General features: G+C 40.6%; 1 protein-coding gene across 1 annotated transcript; it reads left to right on the top strand.

Moving 5' to 3' along the window:
- The first annotated feature begins 6,759 nt into the window (after positions 1-6,759).
- Positions 6,760-17,490, top strand: hepacam2 (HEPACAM family member 2). Its single transcript, XM_029443363.1, has 9 exons — positions 6,760-6,855; positions 11,609-11,968; positions 12,053-12,340; positions 13,984-14,283; positions 15,480-15,605; positions 15,905-15,926; positions 16,024-16,058; positions 16,390-16,463; positions 16,586-17,490. Exons 1-9 carry the CDS (start codon positions 6,798-6,800, stop codon positions 16,694-16,696), a joined length of 1,374 nt encoding a protein of 457 aa, XP_029299223.1. The 5' UTR covers positions 6,760-6,797; the 3' UTR covers positions 16,697-17,490.
- Positions 17,491-17,774: the final 284 nt, after the last annotated feature.

Raw genomic sequence — 17,774 nt, 5'->3', positions numbered from 1 at the left:
CTGTCACGACTAAACTTTCCTTTAAATCTCATCTTGTGATTGTCAGAGCTCTGTTAAAGCTGTCGCATGCTTCTTATTGGTGCAGCATTATATGACTCATGTGTGCCTTTTTATGTGTGATTTACCGAAGTGCACTGCTGATGCATCAGTTTCAAACTCTGCAAAGTTATGTAAATGTGGCAAACCTGCTGTGAGAAAGAGAGATAGTTATTTCATCTCGATTAGACCTTCATGAAGTCTGATTGAAAGACAACTAACAGGGTATTTACCTACAGATTAAGGAAACTATGGCTCAAAATGACCAACACCTTTGACAATCATGGAAAAAGTTGTCCATCTTTATCTATGATGATGAAATTGATATTTAATGTTCCTATTATAACAGATATTTTCTGTTGTTTTCTATATATATATATATATATATATATATATAAATATATAAAAACCCTCTGCCTATCCCTTTACATAGCATCATAACATATGAATAAGTAAAACACAAATAGATAACAAATGAAATAGTAAAATAAGACACACACACAAAGATACTAGGGGAGGGGGCTGTGGGCACTCTTAAAAGTATAAAAATGTGTGTGTGTTTGAAGCTGCGGTGGTTTGGTGGAAGACTGGTGTCATATTTGGGCGAGAGAACAGGTATTTCTGCGTCTGTGTACACGGCATTTGTGAGTTTGAAAGCACACAAACAATGCAAGCTCTCGAACAGAACAAAAGAGTTTCCTGAAAAAACCAACCAACATGTAAACTTGGCCTCATTTTCCTTAACACCTCTTGCTGATTACATCTGAGTGGCTACGGGTGAACGCATATAAATACCTTCAAACAAAGCAATGCCTCCATTTAAGATACTTGGTGTGTGATAAGCCCCAACCAGCTGTTCAACAACCCTTATCAATACATCTCTCTTTTTTGACAGGAACTATGTAATCTCACACTTCTACTATGCACCGGTGGGAAATATTTTACCGTGACACCTCCGGGGAGGGAGGGAGAGACCACCAGATGTTGGGCATCGCAGCGGGGATGCAGGATGCTGCATTACGTTAAATATTTTTTGATAAATGACGAAGTCCCGTAGGTAAACATGAGCAGCCACCACCTAGTTTGTGTGGAGGGACGATAAACATTAACACTTTCAATGACAGGAAAGAGGCCAATGAGATGGTCTCTGTTACAGCCAAAGGTGTGTGTGTGTGTGTGTGTGTGTGTGTGTGTGTGTGTGTGTGTGTGTGTGTGTGTGTGTGTGTGTGTGTGAGAGCACGTGTGTTGGGGCCCGGTTGTTTTGACTCCTACCATCCCATGGCAATTCCAAAATACAAAACTTTGCTTTCAGGAAATGAAAAGTATACTTGGTGCTTGTGTCTGACATTATGTCACCCAATGTCACCTTTTTCCTCTCAGGTTACTTGAGGCTGTCACTGAGCCAGTTAGGCTGGTCAAATAAGGTTAATATATACCCTTTTACCTCTTATCGGGGCAATTGTAGGGTTGTTTTCCTGCGCTTTACGACTGTGTGAAGCGGAGACGACAAGCACAGACCTGAGCAAAGGGAGTACTGCCTTTCAGCCTGGGATTGTGGTCTGTTTTAACAGCCAACAGTTTACTGCTGGAGAGAACATAGAGGTGGCTGTGTCCATTCAACTCTGTATGCATGCACGTGCACCCACCCTAAAATAAAAACACACACCAGTTTGGTTTGTGGCATGTGCGATATAAACACACATTTTTCATAGATGTGTGTGTGTGTGTGTGTTGGACTAAACGCTGCAGGGGAACTAATTAAAGTCATTACTGCAATGGAATAACTTTAATTTCTCTGTTCTAGTAAATATACACTTTGTAGTGCAGAGACGTTTAACTTAGTCATGTCTGGAGTAGACACTTTGCATACTTTAAGTCTAGTATCTATTTCCCCCCCGAGAATGACATACGTCTCAAAGAAAAGGCGCCCATTCAGAGTAAGAATCTTTGATTTTTTTAATCTCTCTAAGGAACTTTACACTGGAGAACAGGAAACAAGATATCAGTGTGTGAATGTGGGTGTCAACTATGCAAACACAACTGTTGAGGAAAGTTTTTTATCAGCGCTACACCTGCCATTGACAGATACCATGTCACACGTGCTGCAGTGAATGCACACTTTATGCTGAGAGTTATTTAGAAAGTAAGGAATTTGAATAAAGTATGTGCTAAATCATATTCACGCTACGTCTTTTGAATTAAGAAACCAATTACTCAACCGAGGTGAAGCAATGACAGTTGGGGGGGAAAAGTGCACACAGACTGGGTAAGAATGCAGCTCCTAGATTTACACAGAGCTCTGCAGCTGTGGGTGTGTTAGTTTTTGAGCACACAAAGTCTTTGACTGGAAGCAGAAGAGGATCTGGGTTGCAGGCAGCAGGATTTGACATCGGCTTATTTCCTGTCATTGACTGTGGGTCACATGGCGAGTGCGTGGGCGCGAGATAGTGGAATGCATTAAAGGGGTGAGGCTCTTACCATCAGACATGGTCACACAAACAAACACGGCATTACTAGCAACTTAGAGGAAGACATACACATATAGCTTGTAGACGTGTTTGCTTTGGGACAGAGTTGCATTAAATACACACACTGACACACATTGTTTTGACTGATGTTGAAAGTTCAGGGTGGATAATGACGAGCCGCTCTTTGAAAGATTCACATTGACTCGACCCACGTGCCCTGGGTCAAACACTCAGTTGATGAAGTCAAGGTGCTATAGGCAACAACACTCAGATCCAGAGAGAGATAGAAGGGTTCAACGGTGCAGCAGTAAAAGAAAAAGAAAAAAAGAAAGAAAGTGGCGTTCACATGCGAGCATGAGGGAAAAACATGCGCCTGCATCCACCCACACACGGGCACGCACACACACTGTGCAGCGTGTGTGTCCAAATTCTGTTTCCCACTGTTATAAATCTTTGTGTGTGAATGAAAGTTTGTCATCCAATCAAGGGCGTGCAGACATCCCCGCCCCTTTTCTTTGCTCCCTCAGTGCTTCTCTTAACCCCACTCTCTCTCTCTCTGTCTCTTCTTCTCTACCAGCCATAGGCTAACATTTTTACATATAATAATTTCAAGTTGTCATTCAAGGAGCGACATCCTCTTATCAACAACCTCTGAGGCATAACTGTACGAGACCGCTTCTCATTTTGGTTGCACAGTAATAGATTGCATGTGTGCTTTCTAGTTCTTTAACATAACTTGAACTGGTGTTACATAGAGCTAACTGTCACAGATGTGTTCATCCTGCACTCTTGCTGACGAAATCAACGGACCTTAAACTTTTTAGTTAGCCTGTATTTTATTCCACATTTCAGTGGATTAAGACAAAATATGTATGGGAGCCAAAAGTATATCACAGTAGGCCGCTGACACCCTCAGTGGCCCCACTGTAACGACTGCTCCAGACACACACACACACACACACACACACACACACACACACACACACACACACACACACACACACACACACATGCACACACGTGTGCCAATAGTGTGGCCTTGATGTGGGCTGGTGTGCTGTGTCTGCTCTGAGTGTCTGCAGCTGGAGGCCAAGGCTGCGAGAGGAGAGGAGGAAGGAAAGAGGAGAAGAGGAAGGTTTAAAATGAGAAGAAGGTGAAGAAGAAGAAGAAGAAGAAGAAGAAGAAGAAGAAGAATATATTGGAGTAGAGGAGGAGACAGATACAAGGGTTAAGAGGAGCAAAGGCAACGTGAAAAAGAATGAGGAGTTTATCTTGGAATAAATCATCAGTAGGAAAATTATTTCGTTCTACAAGAATAAGGAAAAGAAGACACTATGATGAGGATGAGAAGGAAGAATGGGAGGCGGCGGAAGGCAAACAGTCCAAAAAGTTGTGGTGAAGTGTGGCAACAGTCACAGACATGGGCTGGGAGGCTGAAAATGGAAAATGTGACATGTTATAGCACAGCAAGAGGGCCCCCATTTGAGGTTGCGTGAGCGGGTGCGTGTGTACGGGTGTGTGTGTGTGTGTGTGTGTGTGTGTGTGTGTGAGCGCGTGTGGGTGTGTCACTGGTTTTTGGTTGGGCGTTCCAAAAAGGCCACACCAGGCCATACTGTAACATCACACACTGCACATACAGTGCCAGGCCACACCAGATTAATAAAGTATTACCAGATACCTCCTGTTGATTGTTTCATTTATAATGTTAGCGCAAGAAAAGATCTCACTGAGTAGACATGTGAAACCTTGTGTCATAACTGAACATTCAAACTGCTGTCAAGGACACTTGTGTATTGATATCCTCTCGGCCTTTTTAAATATGTCTCAGCTCAAGGGTGGATGTACTTTTCTAACTTATCATTCAGCACAGTGAGTCAAAGGTCACAGTGTAAGCCATAACATCCTAACAAAGCCATTAGCTAAGCTCTGTTTGTCTTTCGCAATATCACCCAGTCTTGTGGTGATATGTGGTTCCCTTTTTAAATTAAAATACACATACATATTTGTTATTATTCAGCGGCTCAAGTTGAATTACATATTATGTTATGATACTGTCAAAAACTGTAAAAAAACATCTTTCTCCAAACTTTGTGTTTTCAGCAGCAGTCTATAGCTTCGTGACAATTCAGCTACAATGTTTTTGTTTAATGATTTATTTAAATTAAGTTAGTTAGTTAGTCTTCTCAAACTACAAACAAACACTTAATTATTTAGTTTATTTGAAATCACTAAATTTGTCATCAACAACAGCCTTTTTAAAATATTATTATTATTATTATTAATTTATTTAACCTTTATTTAACCAGGAGAGTCCCATTGAGATTAAGAATCTCTTTTACAAGGCAGACCTGGCCAAGACAGGCATCAGGACAAATAAAGACACATAGTTACAGACAGAAAAAACAAAAAGGGAACCAAATATTAAAAGGAACTCAAGCACAGGGACATTTCAAAAGAGAAATATAAAGTAGTCAGTTTCCTGACCAGGTACATTAAAACACATTGACATCTTAAGTAATCTGCCTCCAAGTCTTTTTCATTTCGGATTTAAAGGCATTCAACAGGATCAATTCATTGAATTTCAAGTGGAGGAAGCATAATCATAATAATGCATAATAATACTGTATTTGACAGAGAAGTACAAGGTCAATACTCTGTCTGATTATTTTTCTGACATTATTTCATTGCCACAGAGCCATGCAATGCCAGAGCGAACAAAAAGGAAATCTACAAAAGTACAAACTAACCTTAAACCTACTATAACACGTTATACAGTTGAGTTTATAAATCCATGGAGCGGCTTTGTCTCATAGATGATGCACTGACTCCATCTAAAGGTGAAGAGGAAACTTGCAGCTTTTGTGGAGAGAGCCCGCTTCTTGAAGTGTTGGTACAAGAGAATATTATGAAGAATATTCACTTTAACTTTGATTTTATATTCAATATTGTTTCAAACATTTACAATAATGTTCTAGAATTTGGTAAATGTAGATTAAAATGTGCTTCCCTCAACATGAATAGATGAGTCCCAATTTGGCAAATCATGTGTTCTGGCTAACAAACGCTGTATTGATGTGACAAACCCTCCGTTTTATCAGGTTTCTCAGCAAATGCACATCCCATGGAGTACTTGATGGCAGATAAAATAATCAGTGTATTTAATGGTACCACCACTAAACTAGGCACTCATTTACACAACCTACAATGGCCTAATTCATTCACCGTGCAGTCCGGTCCCAAGTTTCACCACATCCTTTCAGAGGATAACCATACAGAAAAATAATTGTACTGAACAAGTCACTGGGGAGACATAGTGAGTGTTAAACATGTGACTATTTAGTGTTTTGTTGTTTGTACATTGAGACTAACATTTGACTCATTAAAAACATCTATTGCTAGCGCAGATTACAACATGAAATAATTTGAAGACCCCAGTTTCTTCATGAATTGAAAAGTCTTTTATGCACATGCCTTGAGTAAAACAGACATTGGTTGTGGGACAAACAAGTCTTTGTTTTGTAGCATTGAAAACAAGTTGCCGGACAAGAATTAACAACAGATTTCCCTTTACTTCTCAGTCATGGAGTCATTTTTGCTCCACAATGTCTCCCAGAGAGCTGAGGAATAATTTCAAAATGATGTTCGTCTCTCTGGGCTTGATCAGAGTCTGTATCTTGAAGGCATTTGAAAGGTCAGTGATACATGCGTTGACATTCCCCAGTCAGTTTTACCCCAGTATCTGTCTCTTTGTCTTCTTCTCCTCTAATTTCTAGACTACAAAATGATTACTCGCGGAATAGCTGACTGTTGTGTCTACTGACGTCTCTGTAACTTAACCAAACTGAGAGCCGTTGGTGGTTAAAAGCTCTCTGTCTGCCTGCTTCTTCTTTGTTTCACAACCTGAGGGACTGAAGCAGCAAGCAGCTGGTGTATTATAATATAAAGACCCAACTATCCTTTTACAGTTTCAAGTCTCAGTTTCTCTTTGAAGGAGTGAAACCCTCAGCCTTAGGGCAGCTATGCGTGTATGTAAGGATCATGCTATCTCTCTGCCAGGTAGACCTCTTCTTCCTCCTGGTGTCACATGGGGAGGGGCCTGGCTGCATGCAGGCTAAAGCTAGCTCCTCTAATTTCCCTGGCAAATGTTGTCACCACAACCAGTCACATTTCTCTCCTCCTCTTCTTCCTCCTCCTCCTCCACCTTTTTCTCTTCCACTACTCTCCTTCTTCCTACATCCCTCATTCCCTTCCTGCCTGTCAGAAGTCCCACATATCCCTAGAGGATAAGATGCCATGGAGGCTACAGGAAGAACAGCGCTTTCTGTCTGCTCTGTTCTCTTCATCTTAACAGGTGAGTTGCCGTAGAGGGATGTTTTGCTTGAGTTGTCAGCGTTGCGTTGATGCAGCTATAGCTGTTACTGTGGTTGCAGTGTTTGCTCGGTTGGCAGGGTAAAACTGAGGGTGAGTTGAGGAAGTTTAATTGTGGTGCCCAGTAACAAAATGTTTACTCGTAAATACCTTCTGTCTTTAAAAGGTTCAGGTCAGAGAAGTGGTAATAAAACTGGGTTGCAAAATTAAAAAAAACTGTGAAGGGAATTCAAGGACAATCACTTTATTTTAAAAAAAGTTAAACTTGGCGTAATAATATTGTAACATTTGTGGCAAAATTACAAGTTCTTTACACTGAAGTATCTCAATCTTTTCCTGGCTTTTGCAATGTAAGTCCAAGTTTAAAGCGTTCCTTTTGGAGTCTATCTTGGTTTGTTTTGCATGTCCTTTCCATAGTCATCACTGTGTGACTTGACAGAATTAGATTTTCTCCTCTTGTCGGCTGTAAGTAAAGACATAAGGAGGCTGTTAGTGGAAAGCAGAAGTGACCTAGGCCACAGCTCTGTGACTCATTGATAACAGACATGGACCAGCATTCCTCACATGACCAGATGAATCTAACAGAAAAGACCCTAAAACAAGATCTCTCACACCTGCTTCCATGTTTGTATCATCAACCCTACCTTGAGGAGCAGCATTTGTCTTATCTGAAAGAGGACAGAAGATGGTGGCGTTTGGACACGCACAGGGAGACTTTATTTAGTATCCAAACAACTCCAATATGTGTGTGAGGGTGATAAGAGGCAGGTGCTTGTGGGTCTCCACACAATAGTTGTTTGAATGTGTGTGTGTGTGTGTGTGTCCACTAAATGAAGATATCCTGTCACCTCAGAAGTCATTGTCACTTTAATCTCCTCGCTATCACCACAACAATATCCGTGTTGTTTGGGGACAACAGTGAGGGAGCGGGCTCGGCACACTCCTCCTCATTCTGCCTTTATGCTCGAACTCAACTGGTGTAAACACAGGCACACTCCTGCTACTGACCACACAGACACACACACAGACACACACACAGACACACAGACACACACACACACACACACACACACACACACACACACACACACACACACACACACATACACACACACACACAAACACACACTCCTGCTACTGACCACACAGACACACACACAGACACAGACACACAGACACACACAGACACACAGACACACACACACACACACACACACAGACACACACACACACACACACACAGACACACACACACACACACACACACACACACACACACACACACACACACACACACACACACACACACACACACACACAGGCCTGTAAGAGTGGAATGTGTCGATGGGACGCCTGCATTAATCAGGGGTTGGGAACCATATATGGCTCTTTCGATGACGCCATATGGCTCGCTGACATGTTTTAACACGATTAACAAGTAATAAATAATGTTATTTTAAAGTAAAACATTTAGCAGAAATTAGTTTTGAAATTAAAAAAATAATAGTCCGATGTATTTTAATCTGTCGACACCAAAACTCATATTTAATTGAATAATGCGGAACGACACGGGTCATTGAAAGGTCAAGAAATAAACTCCTCCTTTTGGTCAGGTAGCCAGCTAGTTTATCTGCCCTTAAGACCCTTAAGACAGAAAAGATGTCAAAAAAGGATTATCGTACGTGGACGGAGGAATTTGCCTTTGTGGAGAGATCAGGATCTGCAGTATGTTTGATGTGCAATGATAAAATTGTATCGATGAAACTGACAAATGTAAAGTGACACTTTGACACACACACACCATGCTTCATTTGCATCGAAATATCCAGCTGGGTACAGCAGGAAAAAGGCCTGCGAAGAGCTTGTCTGCAAGCCATATGGCGTCATCGAAAGAGCCATGTACAGGACTGTCTCAGAAAATTAGTATATTGTGATAAAGTTCTTTATTTTCTGTAATGCAATTAAAAAAACAAAAATGTCATGCATTCTGGATTCATTACAAATCAACTGAAATATTGCAAGCCTTTTATTATTTTAATATTGCTGATTATGGCTTACAGCTTAAGAAAACTCAAAAATCCTATCTCAAAAAATTAGAATAGTTCCTCAGACCAAGTAAAAAAAAAGATTTATAACAGCAAAACAAAATCAAACATTTGAAAATGTCCATTAATGCACTCAGTACTTGGTTGGGAATCCTTTTGCACGGATTACTACATCAATGCGGCGTGGCATGGAGGCAATCAGCCTGTGGCATTGCTGAGGTGTTATGGATGCCCAGGATGCTTCAATAGCGGCCTTTAGCTCATTAGCATTGTTGGGTCTGGTGTCTTTCAGCTTCTTCTTCACAATACCCCACATATTCTCTATGGGGTTCAGGTCAGGGGAATTGGCAGGCCAATCGAGGACAGTAATGCCATGGTCAGTACACCAGTTACTGGTGGTTTTGGCACTGTGGGCAGGTGCCAGATCATGCTGGAAAATGAATTCCTCATCTCCATAGAGCTTTTCAGCAGACGGAAGCATGTAGTGCTCTAACATCTCTTGGTACACAGCTGCATTTACTCTGGGCTTGATTAAACACAGTGGACCAACACCAGCAGCTGACATGGCTCCCCAAACCATCGCTGACTGTGGGAACTTCACACTGGATTTCAAGCAACTTGGATTTTGCTCCTCTCCAGCCTTTCTCCAGACTCTGGCGCCTTGACTTCCAAATTAAATACAAAACTTGCTTTCGTCTGAAAAGAGGACTTTGGACCACTCTGCAACTGTCCAGTGCTTCTTTTCCATAGCCCAAGTCAGACGCTTCTTCCGTTGTCTTGAGTTCAGAAGTGGCTTGACCATGGGAATACGGCTATTGTAGCCCATTTCCCGGACACGTCTGTGAACAGTGGCTTTTGATACCTGGACTCCAGCTTCAGTCCACTGTCTTTGAAGCTCCCCCAAATTCTGGAAGCGACTCTTCTTCACAATGCTGTTAAGGCTGCGGTCATCTCTCTTGGTTGTGCAGCGTTTCCTGCCACATTTCCCCCTTCCAACAGACTTTTTGTGGATGTGCTTTGAAACTGCACTCTGTGAACAGCTTGCTCTTTGAGACATTTCTTTTTGTGTCTTACCCTCCTGATGGAGGGTGTCAATGATGGTCCTCTGGACAGCAGTCAGATCAGCAGTCTTCCCCATACTTGTGATTTAGTTTACTGAACCAAGCTGAGTGTTTTTCAAGGCTCAGGAAACCCTTGCAGGTGTTTCGAGTTAATTAGACGATTCAAGTGATTCGTTGAACACCCTACTAGTATACTTTTTCATGATATTCTAATATTTAGAGATAGGATATTTGAGTTTTCTTAAGCTGTATGCCATAATCAGCAATATTAAAATAATAAAAGGCTTGCAATATTTCAGTTGATTTGTAATGAATCCAGAATGTATGACATTTTTGTTTTTTTAATTGCATTACAGAAAATAAAGAACTTTATCACAATATTCTAATTTTCTGAGACAGTCCTGTATGTCTCGTGAGCCATAGGTTCCCGACCCCTGCTTTAGAAGGTGAGAACAAACTCACTTTTCCGAGTTTCATTCAAGACTTCATTGCATGAGATTTAACACACTTAAATGATGTCAAATCAGAAAGCAAACGAACAGTCCTTCATGAATATTTTCCACCTCCTCCAAGTTCTGAAACTGAGCTGAAAGCTGAAGAGGAAGAAAGAGAAGATAGACAGACAGAAGTGAGACAAAGGGACACAAGTTAGAGGAAAGTGAGAGGTTTTTTAGTGAGTTTCTTCACAGTAACTGCCTACTCACATGCTGCCGCCTAACTCAACCTGGCATCCAAACACAGTCCCTCACTTTTTTCTCACTTCAAACTGTCAAAAAAATACACAGATAGTGAAGTTTGAAGTTGTCAAATGAAACCATCAGGTCGTAGCTCTGATATGATATTAATGATCCTTGATCTCAGGAATGTGATGTTGATGAGAAGACGGAGGGGAAAAAAGATGATTTCAACTGTACAGCATACTGAGTACGCTTATTTATAGTTATATATCAAATCAAAACGTACAGTTCAAATGACAATAACAGCTGAAACAGCTAATATTCTTGGTGTTTGTATTCCAAGTTGTTTTCTGGTTAATAAACTGCCCTGGTAACCAGCCGGTGTTTAACAGACAGCGAGATGCAATAGATCAACGATTATGTGGTTACTTCAGACAGCCCGAGTGTTTGTTTTGGGACAAGTTGGGATCTAAGAGACGTAACTCATCCTTGTCTGACTTCAATGAGGCTCTGTAATGAGCTTGCTCAATACTAACTCACTACAGTTTCAGGACCTGGACAATTTGAAGACTAGGATATAGATTATGAGATCAGGCCGACCAAACAGAACTGGGTTCATCTCTAAATGAAAACAGCCCACTTTTGCTTTCACATTGTCACCATCAAGCCATTTAGTCAATAGCACAATATGAATAACAATGTTATTCCAAGATATCATTAATGATATAGCATATATGCACTTGATTTACAGGGGAAAAGGGACATGGAAATAAAAACACAATCAGTGTGTTCATCCTAAAATAACCTAATGATTATAAATCTATACCTTCTTTCTGAAACAAGCTTTACATTAGTTATGTGTACTGTATGAAGCCCGATGTCTTTGTGTAGTAACTCTCTTTGTTTCTTTGTTTCTCCTCCTCTTCCATTTCCTGCCAACTTCACCAACTCAGAAGTCAGCTCTGAGTTCATCCACATCCCTTCATTGGTCCATCATGGCATTGAAGGGAAGTCCGTGCTGCTGTCCGTTGAGACTCGCTTCCCGCTGGATGATGTTGAGATCCAGGGAACTTGGTCCCACACCACTCCGAGCGGCATCAGAACCACGTTGGTGACGTTTACCAAAGAGGCCAGAATCACTGACATGATGCACCACAACCACCTCCTCTTTAAAGAACCCAATGTTTCTTTGCTAATCCAGAAGTTAAACCAGGAATATGAGGGGGATTACCACCTGAACCTCAACATAGCGTTTCATAACGAGACAGGACGGTTTATCAAGGAGGGGAGGACTGTGCACGTAACAGTGGATGGTGAGTGTTTTCCTATCACATGTCATAATGACCATTTGAGTGTCATCTCTGGACTCAGCCCTAACATATTTGGTTATTCCTCAGTCCCTGTGTCCAGTCCAGTCGTTGAGAAGAGCCCATCATATGCAGTTGTTGAGGACAAGGCAAACGTAACCTGGACGTGTTCCGTCGAGACAGGAACGAGAGTTGTGTTCCAGTGGCTGAGGAACAATGTCGCACTTGGGGCCAGTGACAGATACCACTTCACCCAAGACAACTCTACATTGTTAATCAGTCCGGTGAGAAAAGAGGACAAGGGAACTTACCACTGTGTGGCCAGCAACGCTGTCAGCCAGGGCCTGCACAGCAGGGCCGTGGAACTCAATGTCTATTGTGAGTAGATATTTGTTTTCTTCTTTTCTTTCTACTGCTGTCTCTGCACCAAGACCACCTGGAAATGCAAATCTAGTTCCCAATTAGTTCCCAGAGAATGGCAATGTGGTTCATTTAAGAGCGTAATATTCAGTGATTTATAATATAGGGAGATGGATGTTGATGTGGTGCTCACTTTGATCATATTTTTCATGAGAAAATGGCTGCTGTGAGCACCAGAAATGATAAATTACAGCAAAAAGAGGTCCGTAATGCCAGGCTAATATTACAGGGACTGCATCAGATTTTGTTTTACCTCCCTGGTTGCCAAAATCTCTAACATGGCAGGTGTGATCTTCATTATACAAGCTGTTGCTAACTTGTAATTAGGCAGGATAAACCTAAATGTACCAAATAGTGAAATACCATTAAGTCTTTTTAAATGGCCACACACCAGATCTATAAACTTTACAAGGTCAGAATAACCTGTGTAGTTCAGTTTAATTATCTTGTACAATTGTTCTTTAAAAACATTTGACTGTAGGATGTATTTGTGGCAAAGCTCCAGTACTACAACCAATACATTGGATACGTCTAAGCTTGTTTTTGCTCTCTCTTTTCACTGTATGAGGTCACATGCATGTGAGATCAAACTTCTTTCTGACACCTGAAAACATAAGACTGTATTTGCATATGAGCAGACTTATCTCACAGAGCTTCTCTCCATAAAGTGCATAGATAAGCTGATAAAATGACCTCGTTTTGTGACTTTGCACCCAGAAATAAATACATGTATAATCATTCAATGAATTCATTTGAATGTGTTTTACGTTTCACAAAACTGATGTTTATGTAATGATGCTATGTAAAAGGTTGCAGTACAATTGAGCGACATCATGTTTTCTATCCCTTCAGTCAGTTTGCTCAAACATGCAGAACGAGTAAGTCTTGAGTTGCTATAATCTCTGTTTGCATAGACAGAGCATGTTTGTGTTAGCATTCAGTAGCATACTACAGAAAGCAGGTACACTGCACTGTTAAAATACCTCCTTCAGTTTTATGTCCAGCTTCTGTTCTATTTGTATTCATGTTAATGTATTACCTACAAATACTATATGACACTCAAATAACTAACAGTGTTCAGTTTAGATGCAACACACTAGATCTGCAATGTTTGGGTTGCCACTAACTTATGTTGTGTTACAGTGAAGTCTATCAGACTTTAAACCGAGATCTTGTTAAACTACCTTCCTTAGAGATGCTGTAGGGAGACACTGCTGTTGTCATCATTTAAAATAACAAAACATCAATCTTTTGTGGTCCTAATACAATCTTGTGACATTATTTCTTTCCATTAAATCTTTTCACAACATTTACATTATAACACAAATCAAACGACTAGCAAGAAACTGTTCTGGATTAATAAGCAAGATGGCTTCTCATAACATTTTCACTGGAGCTGTTTTGTTGGTGTTCTTGTTCTAGGGCAAGCACTGCTCTTTCATTTCCCCAGCTGGACTGTTGATTGAACCTATGACCCTGCATACACAATATTTTGGCTGCTGCTGCTGCCCCATGATACACGATTAATAGAAAAGTAACCATTCCGTATAATGATCAGCAGCAAACTGTCATGTTTCTCTGACCCACTCTTGCCCCTGCAGATGGCCCCTACAACCTGGAGGTGAACTCAGGCCAGGGCCTGCGAACAGGAGAAGTGTTCACTATCAATCCTGGAGAGCTGGTCTTCTTTGAATGCCAGGCTGACTCCAACCCACCCAACAGCTACGTCTGGATGTCTAAGAGCCGCAACACCACCCAGGTCATCACTGTGGGCCCGCGGCTGGAGGTTCTCTCCTATAGATTGGCCCAGACTGAAGAGTACCTGTGCCGCGCCTTCAACAACAAGACGCAGAAGCAGGACGAGGCCCAATTTACTCTGGTGGTGGCCAGCTTTGGAACAGGTGGGTAGAGGGTGGAACATGGCAGGAAAGAGCAGAGCGTGGGTAGGTTTTGGGAATCCTTTGAGATAAACACTCTGTAAACAATGTGTCGTGCCAAAAAGCAGAAGAGGTTTATGAGCTATGAGAGATATATATTGACAATGACAAACACCATGGCCAGCTTTGGGAACATGCGGGTGGATAAAATACTGTAGATGAAGCAGTGTGTGCACAACAGGTGAAAAGTGAAACCAGGTTATGGATATAACATGAAATATATATGGCTATTATGAAACTGCTGTTTTATCTCTGTTGCTAGGTGTCAGTGCCCTCAGCCTGTATTAAAGTTCAGTGGCTGGGAAAGTCAACAGAGGATAACAGCTGTTGTATTTGTTGACTAAGTTTTATGGCATGTGGAGTTTCTGTGTGCCGAATGCAACATTGATATGTTGTTGTGGTGATACTGGGAAAGGCTCCCTGGTGGCTACTGTTGATACTTGCTTCGATTTAAAATGCTCTTTATTGAGTTAACATAATTCATGACCAGCATCCATTTGTGTTGATCAAACTTCACCAAAGAAGCCTCTGATGACAAACCTTTTTATCAAGATTAGCCATGCTAGCCGCTGAATGAGGCCTGGGACACATGGCGCGTCTTTTATCGCCTGGAAATCATGAGGCCGCATCGCTCATGCCTTCCAGGAGTCTCTGTGTCCAGCACTGGTGCTTTAAGCTAAATGCTAACATGAGCAGGCTAACAGTGACAATACCAACATGCTAATGTCTAACAGGTTCTATTTGAGTATAGCCTAGTAGCATGCTAATATTCGGTAATTAGCAATGCACAGCTAAGACTGATGGGAATATCATTAGTGCAGGGATTTGGTCATAAACCCAAGTAAGCTAGGCCTATTGGGCAAATCCAAAATTTGACTTGATGATAGCATTAGCAGAAAAGTTATCACCAAAGTTATTCATATGCATCTTCTAGAGTAGAGACCCTGAATATTACTACCACATTCTGCATCAATCCATCTAACAGGTGTCAAGATTTTACCCAAAAACCTCATTGTTGTGCTGGAGGAAAAGTATCCTAAGAGAATCCTAATAGTTGCTGAGTTCTTTCAGTCTGAACCAAGGTGGTGGACCAATCTTTCGACATTGCCATCCCTCTAATCAGCTTGGCTAATATCATTGTCTCATGTATTTGTCTATAGGGAAAGAGAAGCACAGCCAGAAGGGCAGCCCTGTATCCCCTCTGGCAGCCATTATCGTCTGCTCTTTGTTCGCCATCGGCTGTATGCTGCTGTTCTTCCTCAGGAGAACCTGCCATCCTAAGAGAGGTAAGACCATGGCTTATTCTGCTGCTTTGACAGAGGTTGTTTTAGCAGTAAGAATTGCAACCTGTTTGTCTGTTTAAAATCTGCCTGTCTACATGCTGAGAGTTGTAAGAGAACACTAACAGCTTGCTGCTTTGAGATCTTACATGTTGAGATTAATCATGAATGTAAATAACTTGTAGATGTCAGTAAAACTGAAGGTAACCAGGGCAAAGTATCTACTGCATTTGAATAAGTCAAAGATATATTAATAATCTGTGACTAATTATTTCCCTCTGTCTCTTTCTGTCCATTATCAACAGTTCTGATGAGCATATACAACAGGTAAGAACTGTGAATATAAAATGAATACAGATATTAACAATAGTACTTCTATCATACAAAGTGTATTAGCAACTAACAGTTTTATTTTCCTTGGCAGACCGCTTTCAGAGCAGAAACGACCACATCGTTCAGGTAAGCCACTGCATGTTTTTTTTTAACCAGTTTATCAAGGACGATCCCATTATAGGGTATGCCTACATCAAATTTAGATGTAAATGTAAATATCTTACATCGTATTTTGAAGGTGATTATATGGTCTTCCATTAAACTGAAAGTCGTTGCTTAAAAACAGCTTTGAGACAGGAGGAGTTTAAAGCAGAAAAGTAAACAAGGTCAGGATGTCTCATTGATTCCAACTGAAAAGCAGTTTTATGGTGCCAGTAAATTCATCATGTAACTGGAAAGTTTGACTCAAAATAGATACTAATGCACTGGCCTGACATTAAAGCCTGTGTATCAACAGGTCATGAAGATGCAACAGAAGACTTTGGCATCTACGAGTTTGTCTCCATACCGGGGAAAATGGAATCTGCACAGGTATGTTTAACATGTTGTACATCGCCATGGATTCAGTGATAACGCAGGAAGATTTTAAGCCTTTGTCTATTGTTGAAAAGTTGTGTGTAGTTTTTAAATTTCCCTATGCAACTGTCTTGCAGGCATCATGCAGATCTTTGGCTCGCCTCGAGTCAGTTCAGGATATGCACACCACCATCTACGATGTGATTAGACAAGTTCCTGATACCCCCAGTGACAGTTTGGTTTGCTGAGATAAACTGGAGAGTTGAGATGGAACTCATTTCACTTGAAGACTCCTGTGTGGCTTTGCTCTCTTTTATCAAAGCCTGAATCACTGGTTTTGGTCGCCCATTTCTTTGCACAAGGGATAAAGGAAACTTGTGTGAGTACACAACCTGATCGTGCACTGTTTCTATCTGACTTTGGGACAGATGTTAATTGACTTTTGCTGACATTCTTTTGCGATATGAAAGTGTAAGAATGCCTTGAAATGTACATGTTTTTTTTGACTGAAGTTAATACAGTTTTGCCTTTTTCGTTCAAAAAATGAAGATTACTTCAGGTCATATAAAACCAAGCAAGTTAGTTGAATATTTTATGAGGTACCTACAAGGTACCCAAACTATTTATATGTTAAATTTTAAATACTAAGGTTTTATTTGACATTTCAATAATATCTTTTTAAGTTAACCCGCCAATGAGAGTTTGTTTTGTGACAAGACAAGTGTTATAATGAATACATTTTCTTGAATGAAATATTTTTAGGTTAATAATGTAAATATTGTACATAGATTATACTGTAGATTCTTTATACATATTATTCTATTTCTATGTTTTGCTCCAATCTATTTATTCCAATAGAAACACTTAACCCTGTTTCCACAAATGTAGCATTTCTTTCTGCTCAACATGGATATAATGAAATGCTGAAACAAGGAAAAGGATTAATGATTCATAAATGATTGTACAGTTTGCATTCACATGTTTGTTTTGTACTTTATTAAATATATAACTGCTTACTATTCTAATTTCATTTTTAAATATACAAAACGTACTTCATTCTGCCATCTCTGCATTTATATTTTGCACTTCTTTATATTTCTTTTTTATAGAATGGCAGTAGAAGCCAGGGCTTGAAATGAACACTTTCTCAGTCACAGATCCTGAGAGAAAAAGACAAAACAAATAGCTGAAGCCAGCAAAGATGTCCGCTGTTCTGCTGCCTCACAGTCAGTCTTTGTCTGATATCTTGGCTGTGATCTCTTCTCTCACAAGTGTTTGAGTCGTATTTGTTGTCTCCAAATTGCTGCAGAGTGCTTGTTTCGCTCA

The sequence above is a fragment of the Cottoperca gobio genome, chromosome 11, assembly GCF_900634415.1.
Source record: "Cottoperca gobio chromosome 11, fCotGob3.1, whole genome shotgun sequence".
NCBI lineage: Eukaryota > Metazoa > Chordata > Actinopteri > Perciformes > Bovichtidae > Cottoperca > Cottoperca gobio.
This window is presented reverse-complemented; position numbering and strand designations above follow the sequence as displayed.